This window comes from Triticum aestivum, chromosome 7D (assembly GCF_018294505.1).
Source record: "Triticum aestivum cultivar Chinese Spring chromosome 7D, IWGSC CS RefSeq v2.1, whole genome shotgun sequence".
NCBI lineage: Eukaryota > Viridiplantae > Streptophyta > Magnoliopsida > Poales > Poaceae > Triticum > Triticum aestivum.
This window is the reverse complement of record NC_057814.1, coordinates 40,128,456-40,152,390: the sequence shown is the minus strand read 5'-3', so window position 1 is coordinate 40,152,390 and position 23,935 is coordinate 40,128,456. Positions and strand designations below refer to the sequence as shown.

General features: G+C 47.9%; 2 protein-coding genes across 23 annotated transcripts; one reads left to right on the top strand and one right to left on the bottom strand.

Annotated features, from left to right (window-relative positions):
* Positions 1-6,030: 6,030 nt before the first annotated feature.
* Positions 6,031-17,238, bottom strand: LOC123164430 (probable 3-beta-hydroxysteroid-Delta(8),Delta(7)-isomerase). 21 transcript variants are annotated; one of them, XM_044581902.1, is made up of 9 exons: positions 16,779-17,238; positions 16,547-16,655; positions 16,364-16,419; positions 14,876-15,076; positions 14,201-14,318; positions 13,732-13,814; positions 9,846-9,999; positions 6,377-6,468; positions 6,031-6,230 (listed from the first exon to the last, which is right to left on the bottom strand). In XM_044581902.1, the coding sequence occupies exons 1-6, from the start codon at positions 16,885-16,887 to the stop codon at positions 13,808-13,810; spliced, it is 600 nt and encodes a 199-aa protein (XP_044437837.1). In that variant the 5' UTR covers positions 16,888-17,238; the 3' UTR covers positions 6,031-6,230; positions 6,377-6,468; positions 9,846-9,999; positions 13,732-13,807. The 21 variants fall into 21 exon arrangements, 12 of the variants coding, with proteins under 12 accessions (XP_044437837.1, XP_044437836.1, XP_044437839.1 ...); XM_044581901.1 differs by having other exon boundaries at positions 6,031-6,468; XR_006482437.1 differs by lacking the exons at positions 6,031-6,230; positions 6,377-6,468; positions 16,364-16,419 and adding exons at positions 6,631-7,239; positions 14,525-14,577 and having other exon boundaries at positions 16,779-16,905.
* Positions 7,655-13,080, top strand: LOC123164432 (putative multidrug resistance protein). 2 transcript variants are annotated; one of them, XM_044581912.1, is made up of 6 exons: positions 7,655-7,870; positions 7,942-7,996; positions 8,110-8,746; positions 8,842-9,382; positions 10,473-11,351; positions 11,441-13,080. In XM_044581912.1, the coding sequence occupies exons 1-6, from the start codon at positions 7,655-7,657 to the stop codon at positions 12,809-12,811; spliced, it is 3,699 nt and encodes a 1,232-aa protein (XP_044437847.1). In that variant the 3' UTR covers positions 12,812-13,080. The 2 variants fall into 2 exon arrangements, with proteins under 2 accessions (XP_044437847.1, XP_044437848.1); XM_044581913.1 differs by having other exon boundaries at positions 7,655-7,906.
* Positions 17,239-23,935: the final 6,697 nt, after the last annotated feature.

Here is a 23,935-nt window from a genome sequence, read left to right as displayed (position 1 = left end):
CCCAGATGTAACTTTCCATATTTGTAACTCCAACTCTTGCCATTTTCGGCTATGTGTTATGATATTCCCTTCGTGGTCGGGTTTTGTCTTTCGTTTTGCATTTTGTTTCATGTCTTGCATTTCATATCATGTCATCATGTGCATCTCATTTTGCATACGTGTTCGTCTCATGCATCCGAGCATTTTCCCCGTTGTCCGTTTTGCAATCCGGCGCTCCCACCTCCTCCGGCGCACCCCTCTTGTTTTTCTTTCGTGAGCGGGTGTCAAACGTTCTCGGAATGGACCGAGGCTTGTCAAGTGGCCTTGGTATACCACCGGTCAAGTTTCGTTCCATTTGGAGGTCGTTTGGTACTCCAACGGTTAACCGGGCATCCGCAAAGTCTGTTTGTGTGTGCAGCAAAACACGCCACAAAACCAACCCAAAACCCACCAAACTCTCTTCCATGCTCTAGGTCGTTCGATCATGATCGTGTGGGCGAAAACCGCACCTCATTTGGACTCTCCTAGCTCCCTCTAGCTATATATATGCATCCCCTCCCGAAAACATTCGCAGTCCAAAACCCTAGCCCTCTCCCTCCGCGCGCCGGACACGTCCGCCCGGCGCCGGACAAATCGCGTCGCCGCCCAGGGCCAATCAACCGCTGCCACGTGGCCTCCGCCGGCCGCCTTCCGCCGCGGCCCGCCCGGCCCGCGCGAGCCCCCCCCCCGGCCCGGCCTCCGCTCGACGCCCGCCGCTCCTTCCTCCTCCTCCAGCGCCGCCCCGTCGCCTCGGCGCCGCCGCGCCGTCTCGCCGGCCGCCGTCGCACGCCCCGGCCGCCGCCGCCCGCGCGCCCGGCCCCCTCCGACCCCTCTCCGGCCTCGTCCTCTTCCTCTCCTCCGGCGTCCTCCCTCGCTCCGGCGAGCTCCCTCGAGGCCGGCCCCGATCCAGATCCACAGTAACCAGTGCGTTGACTTTTTCTCCCCCCCCCGAAACTTCTAAGTCATATTATTTTGCATCACATGCCCATGTTCATAGCATCGTAACTCTCTGCATATAGCTCCGTTTCGCGCGTGTAATATATCAAATTGTTCGTCTCGTGATGCTCTACATTTTGTTCCATTGCACCATGTTCATTAGAGGCCATTTTGATGCCCAAATCTCTGGTGCAAGAGTTCTAGTTGCTGTTGTCTGCTGTTACTTAGCAGAACTTGGAGATTTGTTTTTTTGTATCATTTAATCTGTGTATCTTATGGGCATGAGCTCTATATGTGTTTTGTTGTATGCCATGCCATCTTTCCAGTGGTGCATGCCATGTATTTTTGTGAGCTCTGTGGTGAATAGAACAAGCATGCAAACTAGGCTCCGTAATGTCCTTGTCTGCTGTTATTTTGTTGCCATGTAAACTTGATGCTTCAGAGAGATCCATGCATATTTCAGGGACTTAGTAATTTCTCTAAGTCCTTGTCTGCCGTTCCTGCCCTTGTTTGTAATTATGGAGTGTTCCTCTGAGTGCTGGTCCAAACTAGAGCACCGTGCGGGACCGTCCCTTGGCAACTTGGGTTATGTTGGTACCTGTACGCTTCGCTCATCCGTTGTGCCCTGAGAACGAGATATGTGCAGCTCCTATCGGGATTTGTCGGCACATTCGGGTGGCTTTGCTGGTCTTGTTTTACCATTGTCGAAATGTCTTGTAAACCGGGATTCCGAGACTGATCGGGTCTTTCCGGGAGAAGGTTTATCCTTCGTTGACCGTGAGAGCTTATGATGGGCTAAGTTGGAACACCCCTGCAGGGTATTATCTTTCGAAAGCCGTGCCCGCGGTTATGAGGCAGATGAGAATTTTTTAATGTCCGGTTGTAGAGAACTTGTCACTTGACCCAATTAAAATACACCAATTGCGTGTGTAGCCGTGATGGTCTCTTCTCGGCGGAGTCCGGGAAGTGAACACGGTTTGAGTTATGAATGACGTAAGTAGGAGTTCAGGATCACTTCTTGGTCATTACTAGATGACGACCGTTCCGTTGCTTCTCTTCTCGCTCTCATTTGCGTTTGTTAGCCACCATATATGCTTAGTGCCTGCTGCAGCTCCACCTCATTACACCATCCTTTCCGATAAGCTTAAATAGTCTTGATCTCGCGGGTGTGAGATTGCTGAGTCCTCGTGACTCACAGATTCTACCAAAACAGTTGCAGGTGCCGACGATGCCAGTGCAGATGATGGGGTCGACCTCAAGTGGGAGTTCGATGAGGAACGTGGTCGTTACTATGTGTCTTTTCCTGATGATCAGTAGTGGAGCCCAGTTGGGACGGTCGGGGATCTAGCATTTGGGGTTATCTTATTTTCATTTGGACCTTGACCGTAGTCGGTCTATGTGTGTATTTTGGATGATGTATGAATTATATTGATGTATTGTGTGAAGTGGCGATTGTAAGCCAACTCTTTATCCCATTCTTGTTCATTACATGGGATTGTGTGAAGATGACCCTTCTTGCGACAAAACCACAATGCGGTTATGCCTCTAAGTCGTGCCTCGACACGTGGGAGATATAGCCGCATCGTGGGCGTTACACCTCATCAGAGGACCGCCGTCCCTGATCCATGGATCGCAGCCGTCGTACCAGCGCCGAGTAGTCGGAGAAGGGCCCCGCTGCCGCCTTCCTCTTAGCCATCTGGACTTTGCTAGAGGGCGCCTCAGGCGGCGGCGAGGGGAGGAAGGTGCGGCAGGGGAGGAAGCGGCGTCGGGATGAGGTGGCAGCAAAGGAGGGATCCAGTAGCGGCACTAGATCGCGATCGCGAGTCCCTTCTGGCCGGAGCCCGTCAGTCGTCCTATGGCTCAGTCGTTCAGAGCAAATGATGTAAAATCCATGGAACGGCTGAGATCCGAAGAGCCATCGTTGGGGGTTAATTTACATGGGCGGAGCTGCATGGAGGGTCCTCAGAGCAACTCCAACGGGGCGACCCAAACGGACGGCGCTTTTGTCCGCTTTTTGTCCGTTTGGACCGACCGCCCGCGCGGCGTCCGCCCTGTTTTAGATTTCGGTCGCCAGTGCGCCCAACGCGCCGACCCATATGTGCCGGCGTAGCTGGCTTGCCGCCCTATTTCAACAATAGCTCATTCTTGCATTGTTTCACACAAACTTTTGCATTCAAACATATAGTCAAATAACATAGTTTCAACCAAATAAAATAGCATAGTTTTACAAGCGGAATGAAAGTAAAAATGTCTCACATAGTTTTGTAAGCCGAATAAAGAAGATACATCTATTGGTTGCCAACATGAGCCCATATATGCTGAACAAAATCATTTTGCAGTTGCACGTGAGTTTCCCAATCACGCATGTCATATGAAATTGGGCAAACTGTTCAAACGTTGCCGCTCCTCCATTCTCAGGCAAAGCATTCTCACCTTGAAACTAGAACCCTTGATCGTACATACGTTCCGAGCGCTCATCTTCTATGATCATATTGTGCATGATCACACAAGCAGTCATCACCTTCCATAGTTTCTGCGTGCTCCAAGTATTAGCAGGATACCGAACGATGCCCCATCGAGATTGCAAAACACCAAAGCCACGCTCGACGTCCTTCCTAGCACTCTCTTGCTCTTGGGAAAATCTTTTCCTTTTCTCTCCGACAGGGTTGGGGATTGTCTTCACAATAGTCGTCCATCGAGGATAGATACCGTCACCCAAGTAGTATCCTTTGTCGTAGTTGTGGCCGTTGATAATAAAGTTCACCAGTGGGCTGTTGCCTTCGGCAAACCTAGCAAACACCGGCGAGCGCTGAAGCACGTTGATATCATTGTGTGATCCGACCATGCCAAAGAAAGAGTGCCAGATCCACAGATCTTGAGACGCCACGGACTCTAGTATGACAGTGGAAGCCCTGACATGGCCCTTGTACTGCCCTTGCCAAGCAGAAGGGCAGTTCTTCCACTCCCAGTGCATGCAGTCTATGCTGCCAAGCATCCCTGGGAAGGCACTGCTGGCATTCATCGCCAACAAATGGGTTGTATCTTCAGCAGTCGGCTCTCTCAAGTACTCAGGGCCAAACATAGCAATAACAGCTTTGCAGAACTTATACATGGAGTCTAGGCATGTAGACTCGCTCATACATACGTACTCGTCAATGAGATCACCGGGCACTCTGTATGCAAGCATTCGGATGGCGGCAGTGCATTTCGGATAAGAGGAGAAACCAATTTTTCCAAGGGCATCCTCTTTGCACTCTGTCATCGTAGCCGACCACCCCCTCTCTAATATGGTTAAAAAGATGCCTACTCATACGGAAACGGCGGCGGAATTTCTGATGTTTGAACAACGGATTTGTTGTATCAAAGTAGTCCTTCCAAAGAAGGAGATGCCCGCTCTCTCGGTTTCGATTCAACGCCGGAAGGTAGCCCAAAATGGAGCCACGGAACAACGACCGCTGCCTATTGAGGTAGTGATGGACGAACACGGCAGCCAATATCTCCTCCTTGTCATCGGACGATGAATTGTCGGAGTCGCAAAGGAAATTGTGAAAAAAGAACTCGTCGGCGCAGTCCATTTTGTACCTTGGCAAATTGTCGCACAACTTGTGGCCGTCGACGAAGGAGACGGCCGGCGAAGGGAGTCGCGACGCGCACGGACCAGCTAGCTGCCCTGCCGGCGTCCGACGAGCGTGCTGGTGAGGATCTGGCCGGAGCGGCGAGGTGGCTGCTTGGTCGCGGTCGCGGCTATGTCGGGGGGGAGCGCGCCGGGGGGGGGGGGGGGGGGTTGTCTGTTTCCCCGCGGCAATGCGGTGGCGGGCGATGTGGGGGGGTGGCGTTGCTGGCCGGATGTTGCGGTGCCGGCAGGTAGCAGTCACCGAAAAAATGGGCAGCGGTGTCGCGACGAAGGAGGTGGGCAAGGGTTTGCTGTTGGATGGGGAGAGGTCAATGTGCCACCGACCAGCGGGCCCGAGGGGAGCAGAAGGCGAGCGCACACATCCGTCTCCTGTCCGGGCCAACGCAAATCCGGCTCAGATATGGGTCAGAAATGGGTCGCCCGCGGACGAAAAATGGACGAGCGTCGGTTTGGATCGGCTGGGCTGACTTCTGTGTCCGCGCCACGGACGAAATGAGGAAGGGGGGGGGGTTTCTTTTTTTGGGATTTGTCGAAGATGATCGTCCCTGTCGAGTTTATATCGATCAGGTACATGCATGGATGACGGTTTATAGCAAGATAGATGCAAGACGCGACTTGGCCCTCAATCAACCAACCACAGACAACAATTGAAGCCTTACATGGCAACGCTGTGCTCTACCCTCCAGTCGACCTTGCACGGACCGGTGACTCGATCAGCCACCATCATCCACAATCCAACTAAGTCTTTTTTTTCAAAAAAGAAAAAGGAAAAAAAACTACGAGGATGAAACTCATTTTTCTAGGCTTCATAATTTTTCAATCCTCTTTCTAATTTTCTGTGTAATTTGCATTGATGTCTGTTGGTATTTGCCAAATGCATTTTCAGTGCTACTTGTTCATATATATACATTAACTTCTACGTGCTAGATAGCCTATACTAGAGGTTAGGAAAAACACTTCTATTCAGTACAACAAACCTCTCCCGTTGATGAATACAGGAATAGGTGTGGGCATTGTGGTTCTTTAGTTAAAAGAGATCACCCTCCTTTTCTGCAGGAGGATTTTCACGTGAGTTGTTTCCTTGGAGGTCTCAAATTCTTATACTCCCTCCGTTCCTAATTCTAGTGCCCGCTTTGTTGAGCTGCAATACCAATGCATGTGCTGGCGCATGTCCTTTGGACCATTATAGCCCTCCACCAACTCTGTTCGGACCCATGTGCAAAGCATCTCAACCATACACACTCCCACATGCAAAGGAGGCTGTTTCACGCCCATGTCCAGCCACAGGGCTATCTTTGTCCAAACAAGCAAGTGGGCACTACCATTGAGAATATGGGCAAAAAACTTGCACACACCATAAAGTGAAGTGAAACGAGGGAGTATCAAACTGATATTTCTGGATTGAAACCAACAAGAACTATGGAAACATACTACTCACTCCGTTTTAAAATACTTGTGGTGCTTTTTTTTTCTTGGAGGGGAACTTGTCATGATTTTAGTTCAAGCACCATGACAAGTATTTTGGAATGGAGGGAGTAGCATGCAAAAGTTTATGTATGAAAAAGCAGCAGCTGCTAGAGTACTGGCTCTTCCAACACAGTTAGACAGAGACCTTATTCGCACATTGCAGCAACACCTGAACCTGCAGGTCATATCCAACAAAACATTGATAGAAACCAGCCATTAGATAGTCTTAGTACTCTAGAGAACCATGGAGCAGACAACATAGATGCAATCTTGGAAAGTCTTCTCATATTCTGCAAGAGTTGGAAGAGGAAACTGACACACCTGCTGAAGAACTGCTGTAGTTGCTAGAGAGCAACAATATCACACATCCTCTAACAGGCTAACACTCCAGATAAAAAGCAGCCTGCACACCACTGTTTTGAGATTTCAGTCCATGCAGTAGAAGGCACACCTGGCCCTTCTTATCATGCAATTAACATAACAAAATATGGTACGCAATCGCGACCCTTGTGTCATACAAATAAGAATATAATGCAAACAAACCAATAAAACAGTATAATGCAAATGAATCCCCATGAGAGAATGAATTCCTATTAATAGTATGGTGCCTTGGTGACATCCAAACAACGCAAAAGCTAACTTCGCCAGAACAAAAAATGCATCCGCGGTTGCAAAATCATTGACATCTAGAAATTACATTGATGGTTCTATGTTGCATAAATAATAGAGACATCAATTGAAGCTTTGATCAACGAGAGGCCCAAGCATAGTGTCTCGTGATCAACGTTTTTGTGTCCAAGCATGTTTCCATAATTAGTGGGCATACAAGGACGTCGCAGCCACGGAGCACATGAGGCCGGAGGCACGGTAGCCGTGCATTCTGGCGACCGCATCTGCACAACATACTCAAATATTGGCGGATGACGGCCAACCTTCTTCGTTGGATCCTCTCGCTGTTACACCAATCCATGGCTGCATGTGCTTTTGCCTCGCTGCCCGCGAATCTTTATTGAGAGTCCAAATCACAAAACCTTGGACAGGCACTACCTCGTGTGGCATTTGAGGCATCATCATCTGGTTGGAGCATCCAGGATAGCATGGATGGAAAGCGGATGGAGCCAAGGAAAGCATCAGGGTTTCTTTCTTGTTTCTTAGGAGATGGCATCCAAGCTGAACCACTAGCCCTGCAGTTACTATCGGTATAATGACAAAATGAATGACATTAAAAACAGTAAAATTGAGTCACCTAGTGCCCCCACAGCGATCACAACTCCTCCATCATAGTATAGAAACACCACTAATAGTTCAAATTTACTACGGATATTAGAATAATAATGATGGTCGTAGTATTTATATATGCAGACGGCAAGTCTTCAAGATTATATATATGCGGACGGCAAGTCGTTAGGTGGACTGCTTACTTTGTACTAACTACTAACTAATGTGCTCTTGCAATCATTCACCAAAGCTTCGAATTTATAATTTGGACGGCTCCTGATGTACTAACTATCGAGTAAATTAACTCTGCTACGGCTCGATCAACAGCAAGAAAGCAAGCCAGACTAGGTAGCGAGCTACGGGCTGGCACGTTCACGCAGCATGGGTGGTGCAGCAGACGCCAAGAAGGCGGCGGTCATGTCAGTGTTCATGCACGCGGATGCCATGGACATGGCGCTGATGGCGGTGGGCCTGGTGGGCGCCATCGGCGATGGCTTCTCGACACCGGTGAAGCTGCTCATCACCGGCTTCATCATCAACGACCTCGGCAACAGCGGCCCAGAACACCTCCAGGAGTTGAGCTCCAAGATGGACGAGGTACGCATCAACAAATTCTACACACCTGTGCCTATTGTTAAACCGTAGCAGCTTTGACGAGCAACTAACAGAACGCGAGGAACCTTGTCTTCTTGGCGCTGGGCAGCTGGGTCATGGCGTTCCTAGGTGAGTGACAGAGTGTGAGTGTGAGACTGAGAATATTTCATTTTATTTGGATACTGGCGGAGCAAAATCAGTAACTATACTATACGTGTGAATGTGATGTCTGTGCACGGCAGAGGGGTATTGCTGGTCACGGACGGCGGAGCGGCAGGCGTCGCGGATGCGTGCATGCTACCTGGCAGCGGTGCTCCGGCAGGACGTGGAGTACTTCGACCTCAAGGTGGGGTCGACGGCGGACGTGATTGCCAGTGTCTCCAACGACAGCCTGGTGGTGCAGGACGTGCTGAGCGAGAAGGTGCCCAACCTGGTGATGAACGCCGCCACCTTCCTCGGCAGCTACGCCGCCGGCTTTGTGCTAGTGTGGCGGCTCACCCTGGTGACCCTGCCTTCTATCCTGCTCCTCGTCGTCCCGGGGTTCATGTACGGCCGCATCCTCATGGGCCTCGCGCGGCAGATCAGGGAGCAGTACACGCGCCCGGGCGCCATCGCTGAGCAGGCCATCTCCTCTGTGCGCACAGTGTGCTCCTTCGCAGCAGAGCGTGCCACCATGGCGCAGTTCTCAACGGCGCTCAAGGAGTCGGCGCGGCTCGGGATCAAACAAGGGCTCGCCAAGGGCATCGCCGTCGGCAGCACTGGCATCACCTTCACCATCTGGGCCTTCAGCGTCTGGTATGGCAGCCACCTCGTCATGTACCATGGCTACCAGGGTGGCACTGTTTCCGCAGTCTCCGCCGCGGCCGTCGTTGGTGGCCTGTATGTAACACTAATTAGTTGTTTTCTAGTCCTTGCATGACATGAGTTTTGCTTCCGCCATTAGCGACCAACCATAATGCTTGAGCTTGATGCAGGGCGCTGGGGTCGGGGCTGTCGAACCTCAAGTACCTGTCGGAGGCGAGTGCAGCGGGGGAGAGGGTGCTGGAGGTGATCCGGCGGGTGCCCAAGATCGACTCGGGCAGTGACACAGGGGAGGAACTCCTTAACGTTGCCGGTAAGGTGGAGTTCAAGAACGTAGAGTTCTGCTACCCGTCGCGGCCAGATAGCACCATCTTCGCGTGCTTCAACCTGTGCGTGCCGGCGGGGCGCACAGCTGCGCTTGTGGGCAGCAGCGGGTCCGGCAAGTCCACGGTGATGGCATTGATAGAGAGGTTCTACGACCCGTCGGCCGGCGAGGTGGCGCTGGACGGCGTCGACATCCGGCGGCTGCGGCTCAAGTGGCTGCGCGCCCAGATGGGGCTTGTCAGCCAGGAGCCGGCGCTCTTTGCCACAACCATCATGGAGAACATACTATTTGGCAAGGAGGACGCCACGCCAGAGGAGGTCACCGCCGCCGCCAAGGCCGCCAATGCACACAACTTCATCTCCCAGCTGCCGCAAGGGTACGACACACAGGTAACTAATTACTGGTAATTAATCTATAGCTATTTCCTCTTTGCAAGTCATTGTCCCACTATACTATAGCTATTTCCTCACGTTCATGCTATATAATTTCCACACAGAAGTATTTCTTTTAGTTGGATTGGAAATGAAAGAATTTAGCCATGGAAGGGGTGCGTGGAAGTTTAGCTTCTACATGCCAAAAGCATGACTTGGTTTTGATATCATATGGGTTTCAACTCTAGCCTACCCAACTTGTTTGTGACTGAAGGCTTTGTTATTGTTGTTCGACACGAAAATATTTATTTTAGGGAAATGTCCATGTGCGGGTATGTACAACCTTGGATCTGGCGGACAGTGGATGGGGAAATTTTGCATCCAGTGGATCAAATGCTCAATAACGAGACCCAATCTAGAGATGGAATTTTTTGAGAAAAAACAAATTATATGGGCTGAATTTTGCATGGATGATCTGTACCTTCCAATCTCGTGAAATTCGATGCAGGGTTCTTCGTAGTGCAGAAGGTCCTTTGTGCGGTGTAGATGATCATCCCAGTGAGAGGGTTTTGGCTTTATAGATCTAGGCTTCCAAGTCATCTCCTCCTCATCGTGCGTCCTGGTGGAGCTTCGTCCTAATAACATGTTAAGACTATGGTGAAACACACACAGATAGTAGATGTGAAACATAAAAAAGGGACACAATGGGAGACACAAGTTGTAGTCCATGCCATTCTTGCTTTATTATTTACATTTCCAGAGAGAATAGATGTGTACAATTGCGAGCCCTACCTTCGTATTACAATAATTAGCTAAATGGTAAAGAGAAACTAAGAAGTGACAACCCTAGATGTCTATAGTCAATCGAGGACACGCGCTGGCCATATGTCAACAACTAACAGACTACAGCACACAGACTGGTAGACGTCTTCTAAAACAATGTTTTTTTTTTGCGGGGACTTCTAAAACACTGTTAGCTCATCAAGAAATTAGTTCATCTAACCTATTGATTTTTTCCCCCAAATCGTCCTTATTATGTGATGTTCTTAACTAAGTTGTGGTTCATACTCTGATAGTTTGATACTAACCATATACGAAATGAAAACAGGTGGGTGAGCGTGGTGTCCAAATGTCTGGAGGGCAGAAGCAGAGGATTGCTATAGCCAGAGCAATCCTGAAGTCACCCAAGATCCTCCTCCTTGATGAAGCCACCAGTGCACTGGATACAGAGTCAGAGCGTGTCGTACAGGAGGCACTCGACCTGGCCTCCTTGGGTCGGACGACTATCGTCGTTGCCCATCGCCTCTCCACTATCCGCAATGCTGACATGATTGCTGTCATGCAGTATGGTGAGGTCAAGGAGCTAGGCTCCCACAACGAGCTCATTGCCGATGAGAATGGCCTCTACTCATCGCTTGTTCGCCTTCAGCAGACTAGAGACTCAAATGAGGTTGATGAGGTTAGTGGAGCTGGCAGTACTTCCATTGTGGGGCAGCCCAACAGCCACAACATCAGCAGGAGATTCTCCTCGGCTAGCAGGTCCAGCTCAGACGGGTCAATGGGTAGTGCTGACTGCATTGATGTGCCAAAGCTTCATCCGCCATCGTTCAGAAGCCTGCTCATGCTTAACGCACCAGAGTGGAGGCAGGCGCTTATGGGAAGCTTGAGTGCAGTTGTGTATGGAGGCATCCAACCTGCTTATGCATACGCCATGGGAAACATGATCTCGGTCTATTTCTTGACAGATCACGATGAGATTAAGGACAAAACAAGGAAGTATGCACTCACCTTCGTCGCTCTTGCGGTGCTCTCTTTCTTGCTCAATATTGGACAACATTACAACTTCTGTGCCATGGGAGAATACCTCACCAAGAGGGTCAGGGAACAGATGCTCGGGAAAATCCTCACTTTCGAGATCGGATGGTTCGACCACGATGAGAATTCCAGCGGTGCCATATGCTCACAGCTTGCCAAGGATGCCAACGTTGTAAGTACCAGAAAAGAAAATTAAGCATGTTGATACATGAAAGGAAATTTATCTATCTAACCTAGCATAATATGTTCTTTTTTGCATAGGTGAGGTCTCTAGTGGGTGACCGGATGGCGCTGGTGACCCAGACAGTATCTTCGGTGCTTATCGCTTGCACCTTGGGTCTGGTCATTGCCTGGCGTCTTGCCCTTGTCATGATAGCAGCGCAGCCTCTCATCATCGTCTGCTTCTATGCTCGCAGTGTCTTACTGAAGAGCATGTCCAAGAAGTCAATACAGGCACAATCCGAAAGTAGCAAGCTAGCTGCCGAGTCCGTCTCAAACCTCCGTACCATCACGGCCTTCTCATCCCAGGAGCGCATCTTAGGCCTCTTCAACCAAGCACAGAATGGACCGCGGAAGGAAAGCATCCGTCAATCATGGATTGCTGGACTTGGCCTTGGCACTTCCATGGGCCTGATGACATGCACATGGGCCCTGGCCTTCTGGTATGGTGGCAGGCTCATGGCTGAGCGCCGCATTGCCGCCAACGAACTCCTCCAGACCTACATGATTCTGATAAGCACAGGGCGTGTGATTGCTGATGCAGGTAGCATGACAACAGACCTAGCTAAGGGTGCTGATGCAGTCGCTTCAGTCTTTGCTATCCTTGACCGGGTAACAGCAATTGACCCTGACAACCCTGAGGGATACAAGCCGGAGAAGCTCAAAGGTGAGGTGGATATCAGAGAAATCGACTTTGCATACCCTTCAAGGCCAGATGTAATCATCTTCAAAGGATTCTCATTAAGCATCCAACCAGGCAAGTCAACAGCACTGGTTGGGCAAAGTGGCTCTGGCAAGTCAACCATCATTGCGCTTATAGAGCGATTCTATGACCCTCTAAGAGGAATGGTGAAAATTGATGGCAGGGACATCAAAACATATAATCTTCAAGCCCTGCGGCGGCACATTGGCCTGGTCAGCCAGGAGCCAACTCTATTTGCAGGCACAATCAGAGAGAACATTGTGTATGGCACAGAAACGGCAAGTGAGGAAGAAATTGAGAATGCCGCAAGGTCTGCCAACGCACATGACTTCATCAGCACCCTCGCGGATGGATATGGCACATGGTGTGGCGAGAGAGGTGTTCAGCTCTCAGGAGGGCAGAAGCAACGCATTGCCGTGGCCCGTGCCATCCTGAAGGACCCAGCCATATTGCTACTGGACGAGGCTACAAGTGCACTGGACAGCCAATCCGAAAAGGTTGTACATGAAGCACTGGAGAGAGTACTGGTCGGCAGGACAAGTTTGGTTGTGGCACACAGGCTCAGCACGATCCAAAACTGTGACCTAATCGCCGTGCTTGACAAAGGAATTATTGTGGAAAAGGGCACACACTCGTCCCTCATGTCAAAGGGTTCCACAGGAACATATTATAGCTTAGTTAGTTTGCAACAAGGAGGCAACCAACACTAAGGCTGTGTTCGGCAATCCACCGCTCCGTCACCAGGGAGCGGAGCGCGCGGAGCAGCTTGTTTGCCACTCTCCGTATTTGTACTGTATGCCGCTCCGCTCCGCGGCGGAGTTACGGAGCGGAGGGATTCCGAACGGAGCGTAAGTATGCATGACCTACCATACATTAGTCTTTTTTTTACTTCTTTTGAGATATTTTCGAATTAGAACTGCAAGCAAGAATGATAACCAGATCATTGTAACTTTCTGCAACAACAGGCTATTTTTCCTCCCGTTGCTGTGTCAGAATATAAAAGTAGTGCAAAGCCTGTAGTTTATTGATATAACTGCTGGATATGTATTGTAGTGATGCAAGCTCAGGAAATCTGGGGTAAGTTGTATAGTAGGTGTATCTCTATATATTCTTTTATCACCTATTTATTTCAAACCACTACACGAAGATTAGTACCAACATGGGCTAAGCATGAAAAAGCAGAAGTAGCCGAACAAACATTAACTATGTATTATATCATGACCCAGTTGCGGAGGATTGGCAAGAAATGCAAGGAAACGTAAATAATGACGTCTACATTTTGTAAGGCAAGGCGGTAATAACACAACAAACAATAAGAATGGATCAGAGAGCTTTTTTTCTAAGTATGTGCTTGTAATTTTTCTATGTTAATATCAAAATGTAAGAAGTTGAGCAATGTCTATGGGAGTGGTCAAGAGTTTCATGTCTGATACCAACACTTGGAACTAAGAATGTGCGAATCCAGTGCAGGGTCCATGTGAGTTTGAGCTTGTAAACTTCATAAAACCACTGACTTTAACGTGACTTTACTTTCCAACTTGGTAGTATCATTAAATGCATGACAAGAGATAAAATGTAAGTGGGCTGTGCCAGAGATAGAGTAAAATGCAAGTGTATTTTCTCATCAAACCTGGCTTGAACCTGGCAACTTGGTAGTATCATTAAATGTTTGTTTGTGTTCCCATCAAACCTGGCTTGAACCTTTGCTAAGACCTGCATCAATATATAATGCACACACTTGTTAGCATCAACGACTCATGTCGTTCTATGCAATTACTAGAAAATGGTCAATCCCACTAAAAATGGTCTATTTTCTCAAGAAAGTGTTTGGCCTTTAGTGCAAAAAAGAAATAAATGTCTAGAGGAGAGAGTTGTTACGAGATTAAAGATGAGATGTGTTATGTCTGTCTCAGTCCTCTGGTTAGTTAGCGGAATTCATGAGAGATCAACCAAGTAATGAGAATCTAAGCTATGCTGAAGGATCCAAATGTTCTATATGAAACAATTCCCTGTTAATTCTGTACTCTGCACCAGTGGATTTGTAAGACTGCACCGACGGTTCTGTTCATCCATTTGTAGCAAGTGTTGCGAAATGTTACACTTTTCTTAGTTGTGTCTGCATATTTTGTCTCCAGCGCAGGAGGCACATAGTGGTGTCGTCGCCGTTGGTCGGCATCAGCAGCTCATGCCGTTCCATGGGCTCCGACTTGGCTTTTCCTGCTTTCCCAACCAAAACTCTCTTTTTGAACTAACCATACATAAGATTTTGGTATTTCAACTTGTTATCACATCAAGGGTGGTGCCCAACCTGAATAACAGGAATTGCTAAATCAGAGAACCGAATAACAAGAAGAAAAACAAGGGCATAAGGTTCACAGGAGAAATAGAAACAGTATATACAAAATAATCAAGGTAATCATCACCTTCACAAGTATTATCATTAATCAAACTAGAATTGGCTTCAAAATTCTGTTTGCTGAAAGCAAAAGAAAGGTTATTGAGTTGAGTAGAAAGACGAAAACAGAGATTATATTGCATAGGAAGGGCTTTCATTGTCGGACAACCTTTTCATTTAATGCAAACAAGTAGCAACCTCTTTGATAGGGAAAAACCACCATCAAGTATTACATAGTTGTTTGAGACAATGTCATGCAAGCAGATTTATATAGTAATAAAACAACAATTTCAGTGTTGCAAAGAAACAATATTTTCCATAGTGCAGTGTCCTGGTTGCAATCAAACCCTGACTATGGCAGGCTTTACTTAGTCTTCACCTTTTCGCTTTGATGAATGGCTGCGCAGATCTTCTCCCAGCTCCTTGTGGCGATCAGAGTTGGTATCACAACCCATGAATTGTTTGCGCCGATGAAATACGCCCAGAAGTAGAATGAACTGGCCCAGAAGATGAAGCCATCCAAGTAGGCCATAATGAAGTACACCAAGCATCCGTAGAGCTGACCCAGACATACAGCGAACTGGAGGATATGGTTGTAAGATAAAATAAATGATACATAATCAAAATTGTAACAGCCATGACTAAAATTTCGTACTAACTATGTGACTTCTACTAGGCATGAAGAAACTGAGCTTGCCGTTTTTATAAATAAGTTCCCACTGAAATAGTTCACTAGAAATAAGTTCCCGCTAAAGTATTTCACTACAAGTGCCAAGCTGATATTCGTCAGACCTCTGGAACAGTTCACTAGAAATATTGCTACTGCCTTGTGTAGTTGTGTGTCTATGCTTTGTGGCTGAATCGATTTAGTTTGTGAGAAATTAAAAACACATAAAGGAACTGGATTAATGTACACAATTAATTATCAAACATTTATTGTAGATTTATTGAATATAAGTATTGTCTGGGAAGAACATAAATCTGTAAAACCACCATGCATTATGTAAAGTTAATAGCAATACAAAGTTGAAAGAGCTTATAATCCTGTTAGTTGGCACCAAGGTTTTGGCTACCAGGCGGAAAATTCGGATACCGCCCGGTATCCGCGTTTCTCGCTACCCCATGAGAAAGTTGCGTACCGAGCAAAAAAATTCGAATTATTTGAATTTGAACGGCTACAGTGAGGTCAAGTACGGAAGAAACTCTTCTAAATCAAGAAGCTGTCTGTGGTCTGGTGGTAAATATGGAGCTCCCTTCGTCCCACACAACGGTAGGTCGCTAGTTCTAGCACTCCCATCTTTTCTTTTTTTGCTAAACCAACTCATAAATAAAAATTTAAAAACACAGTAGGAGAATCGAACCCACGACATCACACACGTTGTAGACGGACGGGGAGAACCTGCCACTGCACCAACAGCGACTTTGTGAACTTCTTGAGCTCCAAACTAATATATTCCTATCTCAAAAAAAATTGAATTCAAATTATGTTTCAAAAATTCAAGCGGTTTTTCCTCGGAATTTTGCGGTATCCGCGTTTCTCGCCCACACTCGGAATTTTGTTGGGATTCGGTAGCCAAAACGTTGGTTGGCACACCCACTTTATGTTAAACTATGTCATTTCGATGACCCTAAATATCCTATTTAGGTATAGTCGAAGACTCAAAACATGTCATTTAACCTATCCACCAGGTAGCAACATGAAAAAACACCTCATTTATTAAAAATTCTGTAACAAGTCTGCATTGCATTATCTTATCAGTCCAGCCTCTTATCATGAATGTCAATTCAGAGGTTAATGCTGTCTTGGAGATCAGAGACTTCCATCATAGTGAAAGCAAGTCTGCATTGCATTATCTGTTTGACTCACCCCGTTGAAGAACCGTGTTTGACAACTGAACTTCACTACCAGAAGGCAGAAGATAACTACAAAGAGAGGCCCAGATTCAGAAATATGCAATCTATGTATCAGCACATCGCACGACACTCCGTGGAATCAGACTCTACAACACAATTCTGCATAACAAGGTCAGAAGAGGATGACAAGACATACACTGCAAGCAGCGAAGCAGGGCCTTCCAGCACGGCCGTGATCCCTTCGACGGTGACGGTGGCCGTGTCCCTGGCGATGTATCTGGAGTCGCCTTTGCTGTACTCCTTCCCTGAACAACAATGATAACATATTCAGCCAGTGCGACCTCAAAAGTCCACTTTGACTGATTTTGAGCTAAACTAATTAGAATACTATTAACGCAGCGAGGCAGTGGAGGCCGGCGGCGACTTACAGACTTCATCGAAGTAATTGGGGTTGCCCTTGGCGAAGAAATCGGGGGTGGAGACGAAGGGGCCCTTGATGAGGATGTGGGTCAGCCCGGTGAACGCCCACCAGCACATGGGTAGCCGGCGGCATCTCCCTGCGACGACAAGATGTAGGGTCGGGAGAGGGAGGTGGGAGAAAGGAGGGGCTGGAAAGAGAGGGATTGGACTGGAGTGTGCCGGAGATGAGCCAGAGGGAGAGGAGGACGAAGAGGGAGGCGCCGAGGTAGACCGCGAGGATCTCGAGCTGGGAGAGGCGCAGCGGCACGTAGCCCGGGAGGTCGAGCCCCGCCGGCGCGTATGGGTGGGCGCTCATGGCGGCCGCCGCCGGCGCGATCCGGAGCTGGAGATTGGAGATAGAGTGATAGAGATAGACGAAGCAAGTCAGCAGCGGTCAACGGGACTGCGATGCATATTTCCCATGTTGGAGCACCGTCCGATCTGATCTGAGAAGAGAAGAAGGAAAAATGAAAAACAGAGGAGGCGTGATGAATGTGTGAATAGGTAATACTGCCTTCGTTTCTAAATATAAATCTTTTCAGAGATTTTAATGTGGACTACATACGAAACGTGTAGATTCACTCATTTTGCTTCGAATGCAGTCCATATTGAAATCTCTAAAAAGACTTATATTTTAAAAAGGTGAACAAGGTGGTTCCAGATTCAGGATTGCTTGCGCGGCGATTCTGACACTTTCCTTTCCTCCTGATCGCCATCTTGGAGCCGTGAGGGGGTGGGGAGATCTCAGTTCTCGTTTGTGCGTGTGTGTTGGATCTTGGTTTCTAGGTTTTCATGTTTCCTTTGTCACCGTCATGATGAGGCAGATGCCAATGGCCTTCCAGCCCGTGCTCCTACTCGTCGCAGGTGTTGATGGCGTCGTTGAGAGGCTTGTGGACTCCAAGCTATTGGAGTGCTTTCGATTTGGCATTGCGACTTGCCATGGTGGCGGGGATGGGTTGCTCTTGGAGTCAGGTGGCGATGACTGTTGCGGATCTATCGAAAAAGGTAGGGGATCTGGTCGCCTGATGGAGGCGGGCTGGCATTGATCGCGGATCCGGCATTGAAGAGGCTCGTAGGGCTCCTCTGGCGGAAGTCCGTTATCAGACTAATCCAAGGTTCCAGGGTTTGTGTCTATCATGACCCGTTAACGCCTCCTGGCTAGGGATTTCTCCGGAGCCAAGGTGTGGACTAGTTGGTGATACTCTCCTTCTTTAGCGACGACGAAGCTCGTTGGTGCTTGGTAGTTGCGGCGAGAGCGGTATGCAGTGGACAATCGTTTGTATCCTCCTTATTTTCTTTTGTTTGTATGTGTATCAACTCTGTATCTATTAATATTATAAATACAAATAATGTATGCCTACGAGCATACATCTTCCAGAAAAAAAGTAATACTACCATATTTTCAAGTTGAAAGGAATGTCTAAATGAATGTTGATGTCATGTCTGAACTTTGACAACCATAGACGAACATATTCACCTGATTTGGCGAAGCAGGAGGAGAGAGCAGGGAATAGGGAGGTGTGGTCGTGTGGATGACAGACCAAGTCTCACCCCGTTGAAGCTTTACTTTGTTATCACTTGTCAGACATAAGAGCTGTGTGATGTTGTTTAGGGCAAACAACCAGAAAGACACCCTGATTTATTAGAAGATGCACGTCGGACTCGCAAACATTTTTCTAGCATGATTATGAGTGCTCCTCTCTGTTGATGCTGCAACACAACCCAATTGAATGCCAAAACATGTTGCCAACTCCAACAATATGCTTGTTTCTACTATGATGTATGTACACTTGATACTGAGGTCGTGAGATAGAATACAATAATATAATAACATCTTCAATACTGAGTTGTCGTTCGCATACCAATACGGTCGATCATATAACTAGGGATTTCATAGTTGCGACTATCATCCGTGATCAAACTTTCTAGCTCAAATGGACTGATACACTGTCATGTTAGTCAGCTTGGGGTATCTCTCTAGGTTGACAGTATATTAGCACCTGGGGGCACGTTTCACGTGACCAATGTAGAACTTTTATGATTGTGTTGCCAGGTACCCAGCACAAGATAGTTTGCTAATTATCTGATGTCTCCAAATCCCATGTGCACATCACTGCATCTAATCTCTCCATGTTTTTCTCACCTCCCCTTTGTTTATGGGAATACGAATTTAGCTTGCTATCCATTTTGGTGAGGATGAAGTACTATTTTGGTTGAATATTCATTGTGTTCATGATATAAATATCCATGGATATTCGGTTGGTATACCTATAGGAGGCCCTCAACGTACTATAGCCGATAAGTGTGTAATCTCTTTGTGGAAGGCGCACTTTAAACTAGATAAATGTGAAGAAAACACATTCTATAATATTAGTGCCCTACATAATTGTGCAATGATGGATCCAAACACACACACACACACACACACACACACACACACACACACACACACACACATGGTTTAAAGCTAAGATAAGCTATAACACACATAATTATGCAAGGGGTAACGAACTATACAATCTATCCCATGGTTTAAGGTAAGCTACAGATATATATTGTTTAAACCATGGGCGGATTGGCTAGGAGGTTGAGATACATGTGCTACACTGTATACTCTTACATGCACAATTAACAATGGATGCATGATCACATGTGCCCTCATCTCGCTTGATGCTCCCTTCCCATCTACGAGCCGTGGCCACAGCCTTACCCCCCACCCCCACCCCCACCCCCATCGTTTGTGCGTCCTTCCTCTCCTACTCTTCTTTCTCTCATCCTCTATAAGGCGCGCGCAAGTACTCGACGATCAGCTCCTGCAAACGGCCATCTTCGAGAATATGCTTGAGTGATATAGGCCTCCTTATTTTGCCCTTATTTCCCCCACATCCTTTGCAGGGTGCCCACATGTATATTCAGTGATCTATTACTGCGAATCACCGTCATCGGGACTTCGAGAGCATGCTCGAGAGGTAGCAGAGGAGTCGGTGTCAACGTTGTAGACCCGCCCACTAAAGTATCTAAGTTACTTCCGCCAGCAATAACCCAATGGAATGAGGAGTATATCGGGAGTATCTTTATACCAATTGATGTTGAAGCAATTTTAAAAATTCCTATGCGCACAAGAAATATAGCAGATTTCTGGGCATGGCATCTGATAGTAAAGGCCTCTTCTCGGTGAGTTTGGTGTACACGCTAATTATCAAAACAATAACACAGGCACACAACGATAGGCTTGGCTAGAGGGCAGAAGTGGTGCATTTGACAATTCAAAACAAGGAAAAGCATGGACCACTCTATGGAACTTCCTAGTTCCTTACAAGGTAAATGTATTTTTATTAAGGTTAGCATGCCACTCGTTACCAACGACGGATGTCTACAGAATAGAAACATGCAACTATCAATGCATACCTGTTGTGTGGAGGTGAAGATTCATGGCGACACGCATTGATAAACTGTACCATGGCGCGCTGCATATGGGCTTGGTCTGACGAGGAACTGGTTGAACGCATGGCCGAGAACAGGGAATCCAGTGCTACAATTTTCATCTTCGAAATGCAGGAGTCCTTGAATCATGATCAATTCACCATGATGACTGTCACCCTTTGGTCCATCTCGTATGCTAGGCATAAAGAAGTCTATGAAATCAATCTTTTAGAGCCTAGGTTAGACTCATTCTTTCATCACTTCGTATTTGTTTGGACTTGAGAACGTTGCCTGAGCCAAGCTGTGGTGTGGCGGTGGCTTCCGCCACCTGAGTATTAGACAAAAGTAAACATGGACGCTGCAGTTGATCGCCTGGGCCAGAGGGGTGTTGCTACGGCGATTTGCAGAAACAGCTATGACCTATACTTGGGTTCTTCGGCTATTGTATATGCTGGCATTACAGACCCGGCAGTGCTTGAATCATTTGCATGCCGAGATGCCATGGCCCTAGCTGAGGATTCGGGAGTTCAGGAAATGTTTATTGCATTGGACTGCACATTAGTAGAAAAGAGGGCTTTGGTTCAGGCCGGGTCAGCCCATTAGTCCCGGTTCAGTCCAGAACCGGGACCCATGGGGCACTGGTCCCAGTTCGTGAGGCCAGGGGCCTGCCGGGCCTCGTGAGGGCATTGGTCCCGTTTCGTCTGACCCCTTTGGTCCCGGTTGGTGGGACGAATCGGGACCAATGGGCCTCGCTCCTGGCCCACCACCATTGGTCCCGGTTGGTGGCTTGAACCGGGACCACATGCTGCCCTTTAGTCCCGGTTCATACCACGAACCGGGACCAATGAGGTGCCTATATATACCCCTCGCCCGCGAGCAGAGCACTCCAGTGTTCTGTTTTTCTCTGGCCGGCGAGGGGAGGGCTTTGTGATGCTCTACCTAACAAAATAAAATAAAATAAATAAGTTTTTTGTTGTAAGTAAAAACAAAACAAAATAAATAAAGCAAAAAAGAAAACAAAAAAGGCAAAAAATAATAAATATGCCACCTACTGGGCCACCACGGCCTGAATACGACTAGAAACCCATCGATGGGCCAGGATTCAGGCCCGCAGAAGGCCCAGTAGGCCCATCAGGCATAGCAGTGACAATTAGGCCCGTAAGCCTGCAATGAAGAGGAGCTCGAGAGGGGAGCGGCAGTGGGGCTTATAAACCACTGCGCGCCCCTCTCAACTAGAGGGGTGGGACTAAACTTTCGACGCGGGCGCAGCAGCACAAGGCCTTTGGTCCCGGTTGGTGGCACCAACCGGGACTAAAGGGGGGCGTTCATACCGGTTAGTGCCACGAACCGGTACCAATGCACCCCTTTAGTGCCGGTTGGTGCCACCAACCGGGACCAAAGGCCTCTTTTCAGGGCGGGAAGCGGCGGCCTTTGGTCCCGGTTGGTGGCACCAACCGGGACTAAAGGTGGCATTGGTACCGGTTTGTGCCACCAACCGGTACCAATGGGTTTGCTATATAAGCCAGCACTTGTGAAAATTTTGTCAGTTCTTCGATCCCTCCGATGACGCCGCCAGGCTGCCCGAGCTCGACGTGCCTCTGCCGCGCCCTCGACCACGCCGCCGTCGCCCCTGCCCCCCGACCACGCCGCGCGCCCTCGCCGTGCCTCTGCCGCGCCCCCGACCCGCCCCGCTGTCGCCGTCGCCGTCGCCCTCGCCCTCGCCGCGCCCTCGCCCGACATCATCGCCGCGCGCCGTCCCTGCCCCGACGCGCGCCGCCCCTGCCCCGACGCGCGCCGCTCCTGCCCCGACGCCGTCTCCGCGCCACTCCCCGCGCCCCTGCTGGCCCCGAAGCCGCCCGCCGCGCGCTCCTCCCTCTGTGAGCACCGCGCCTCTGCCGGCCCCGCCGCCGTGCTATTTTTTTTACATGTTTTTAGATTTTCATATATGTATGTATGTATTTTTTAGATATATGTATTTTTTTTATGTATGTTCATATATGTATGTATGTATTTTTTACATGTTTTTTGTATGTATGTATGTATTTTTTTCAATTGTAATGATGTTTTAAAAATACATATACGCAAAAGTTAGATTTTTAGAAAAGTTTTATCTATATATGTTCTCTGATTTAGTACATTTTAGGTTAGTTTCATTTTCAGAAAAGTTTTATATATTTAGGAAGAAGGAATAGAAGGAAGAAGAAGGAAGAAGAAAAAGTTTTATATATGCAAAAGTTACATTTTTAGAAAAGTTTTATATATCTAGCTAGGAAAGGAAGAACAAGAAAAAGAATGAGAGGAAAAAGGAAAATAAGAAGAAGAAGAAAGGAGAAGAAGAGGAGAGGAAGAAGATGAGAAATAAATAAGAAGAAGAAAAAAGAAGAAAAAGAAGAGGAGAAGAAATAAGGAATAGAGGAGAAGAAGAGAAAATATATTCTATTTTCTCTTCTTCTCCTCTATTCCTTTCTTTTTCTCCTCTTTTTTTTCTTCTTTTTTTTCTTCAATCTTCTCCTCTATTAATATCTTCTTCTCCTCTTTTTATTTCTCCTTCGTCTTCTTATTTTTTATCGGATATGTCGTTGTCGATATACCCCGTGTCCCGATAACTTCAACACGAGGGGGGGGGGGTTCGACCTACCCCCTCCCCGATAACATTATTTTCCCATGTATGTATGTCGTCGTTGTCGATATAACCCCCTCCCGGATAACTTCGACCGTGATAACTTATACCACGGGAGCACCTCCCGTCCCTCTCGCTCGACCAAAACTCTCGAGGACACCCAAACCCTAGAAAAAAACGATGTCGGTCTCCTACCCCTTCCCGCCGCGCCCCTACCCTTGAAGCGTTGCCGAGGCCACCCCAAACCCGGAATAAGCTAGGTCTATGTTTGCACTAATATATCCACCTGCTGTCATGATTGTGTAATAATTGCCATGTTGTAATATTTGCAGAAACAATGGAGCACGGACGAGACGAGGAAGCAGAAGAGGTGTTGGGGGACATAATCTTAGCCGGAGGTGATGTCTTGTCGTATCTTAACGACAATGATGGTCTGGAAGAACAGGGTGAAGAACCAGGCTACGGTGATCGAAGAGTGGAGGAGGAAAGACATGATTATGATGGCTCCGGTGACCCAATGTTGGTGCCAGAAGTAGCCCGTGGTGACGGCTTCGGTGATCGAACAGAGTCCGGCCAGGTAAATATATTAGTTAAGCCTGTGCTGACTAACTAATTGATGCATTCATTGTTTTGGTATGTACACATATTAATTAACTCTCGTCTTTCTTCTTTTTCCTAGCCCTCCGGATCGAGCACAACTTCAGTAAAGAGACGAGGCCTGAAGAGAAAGTTGCGCTCGGATGAAAGGTTTGAGATCACAGCAATCGCGCGCGACGGCCAACCGATTGAACCCATCCGGACAAAGGAAGCATTTGCTGCTCAGTGCGGGGTTCTTGTTAGGGACAAGATCCCGATCAGCATCCACCAATGGTATAAGCCTAAGAAGGAAGACCCTGAGGTGTCTTATGTCAATGATATGCAGAAAGATGATCTTTGGACTGAGCTGAAGGCAAATTTCACCCTACCGCCAGAGGAGGATCCGGAGAAGCCAGTTAAAGAGAAATTAATCAAGTCTCATGCTCTTAAGAAGATGGCAGACCTATTCAGGAGGTGGAAGAATGAGCTGAAAACGTTTGTCGACAA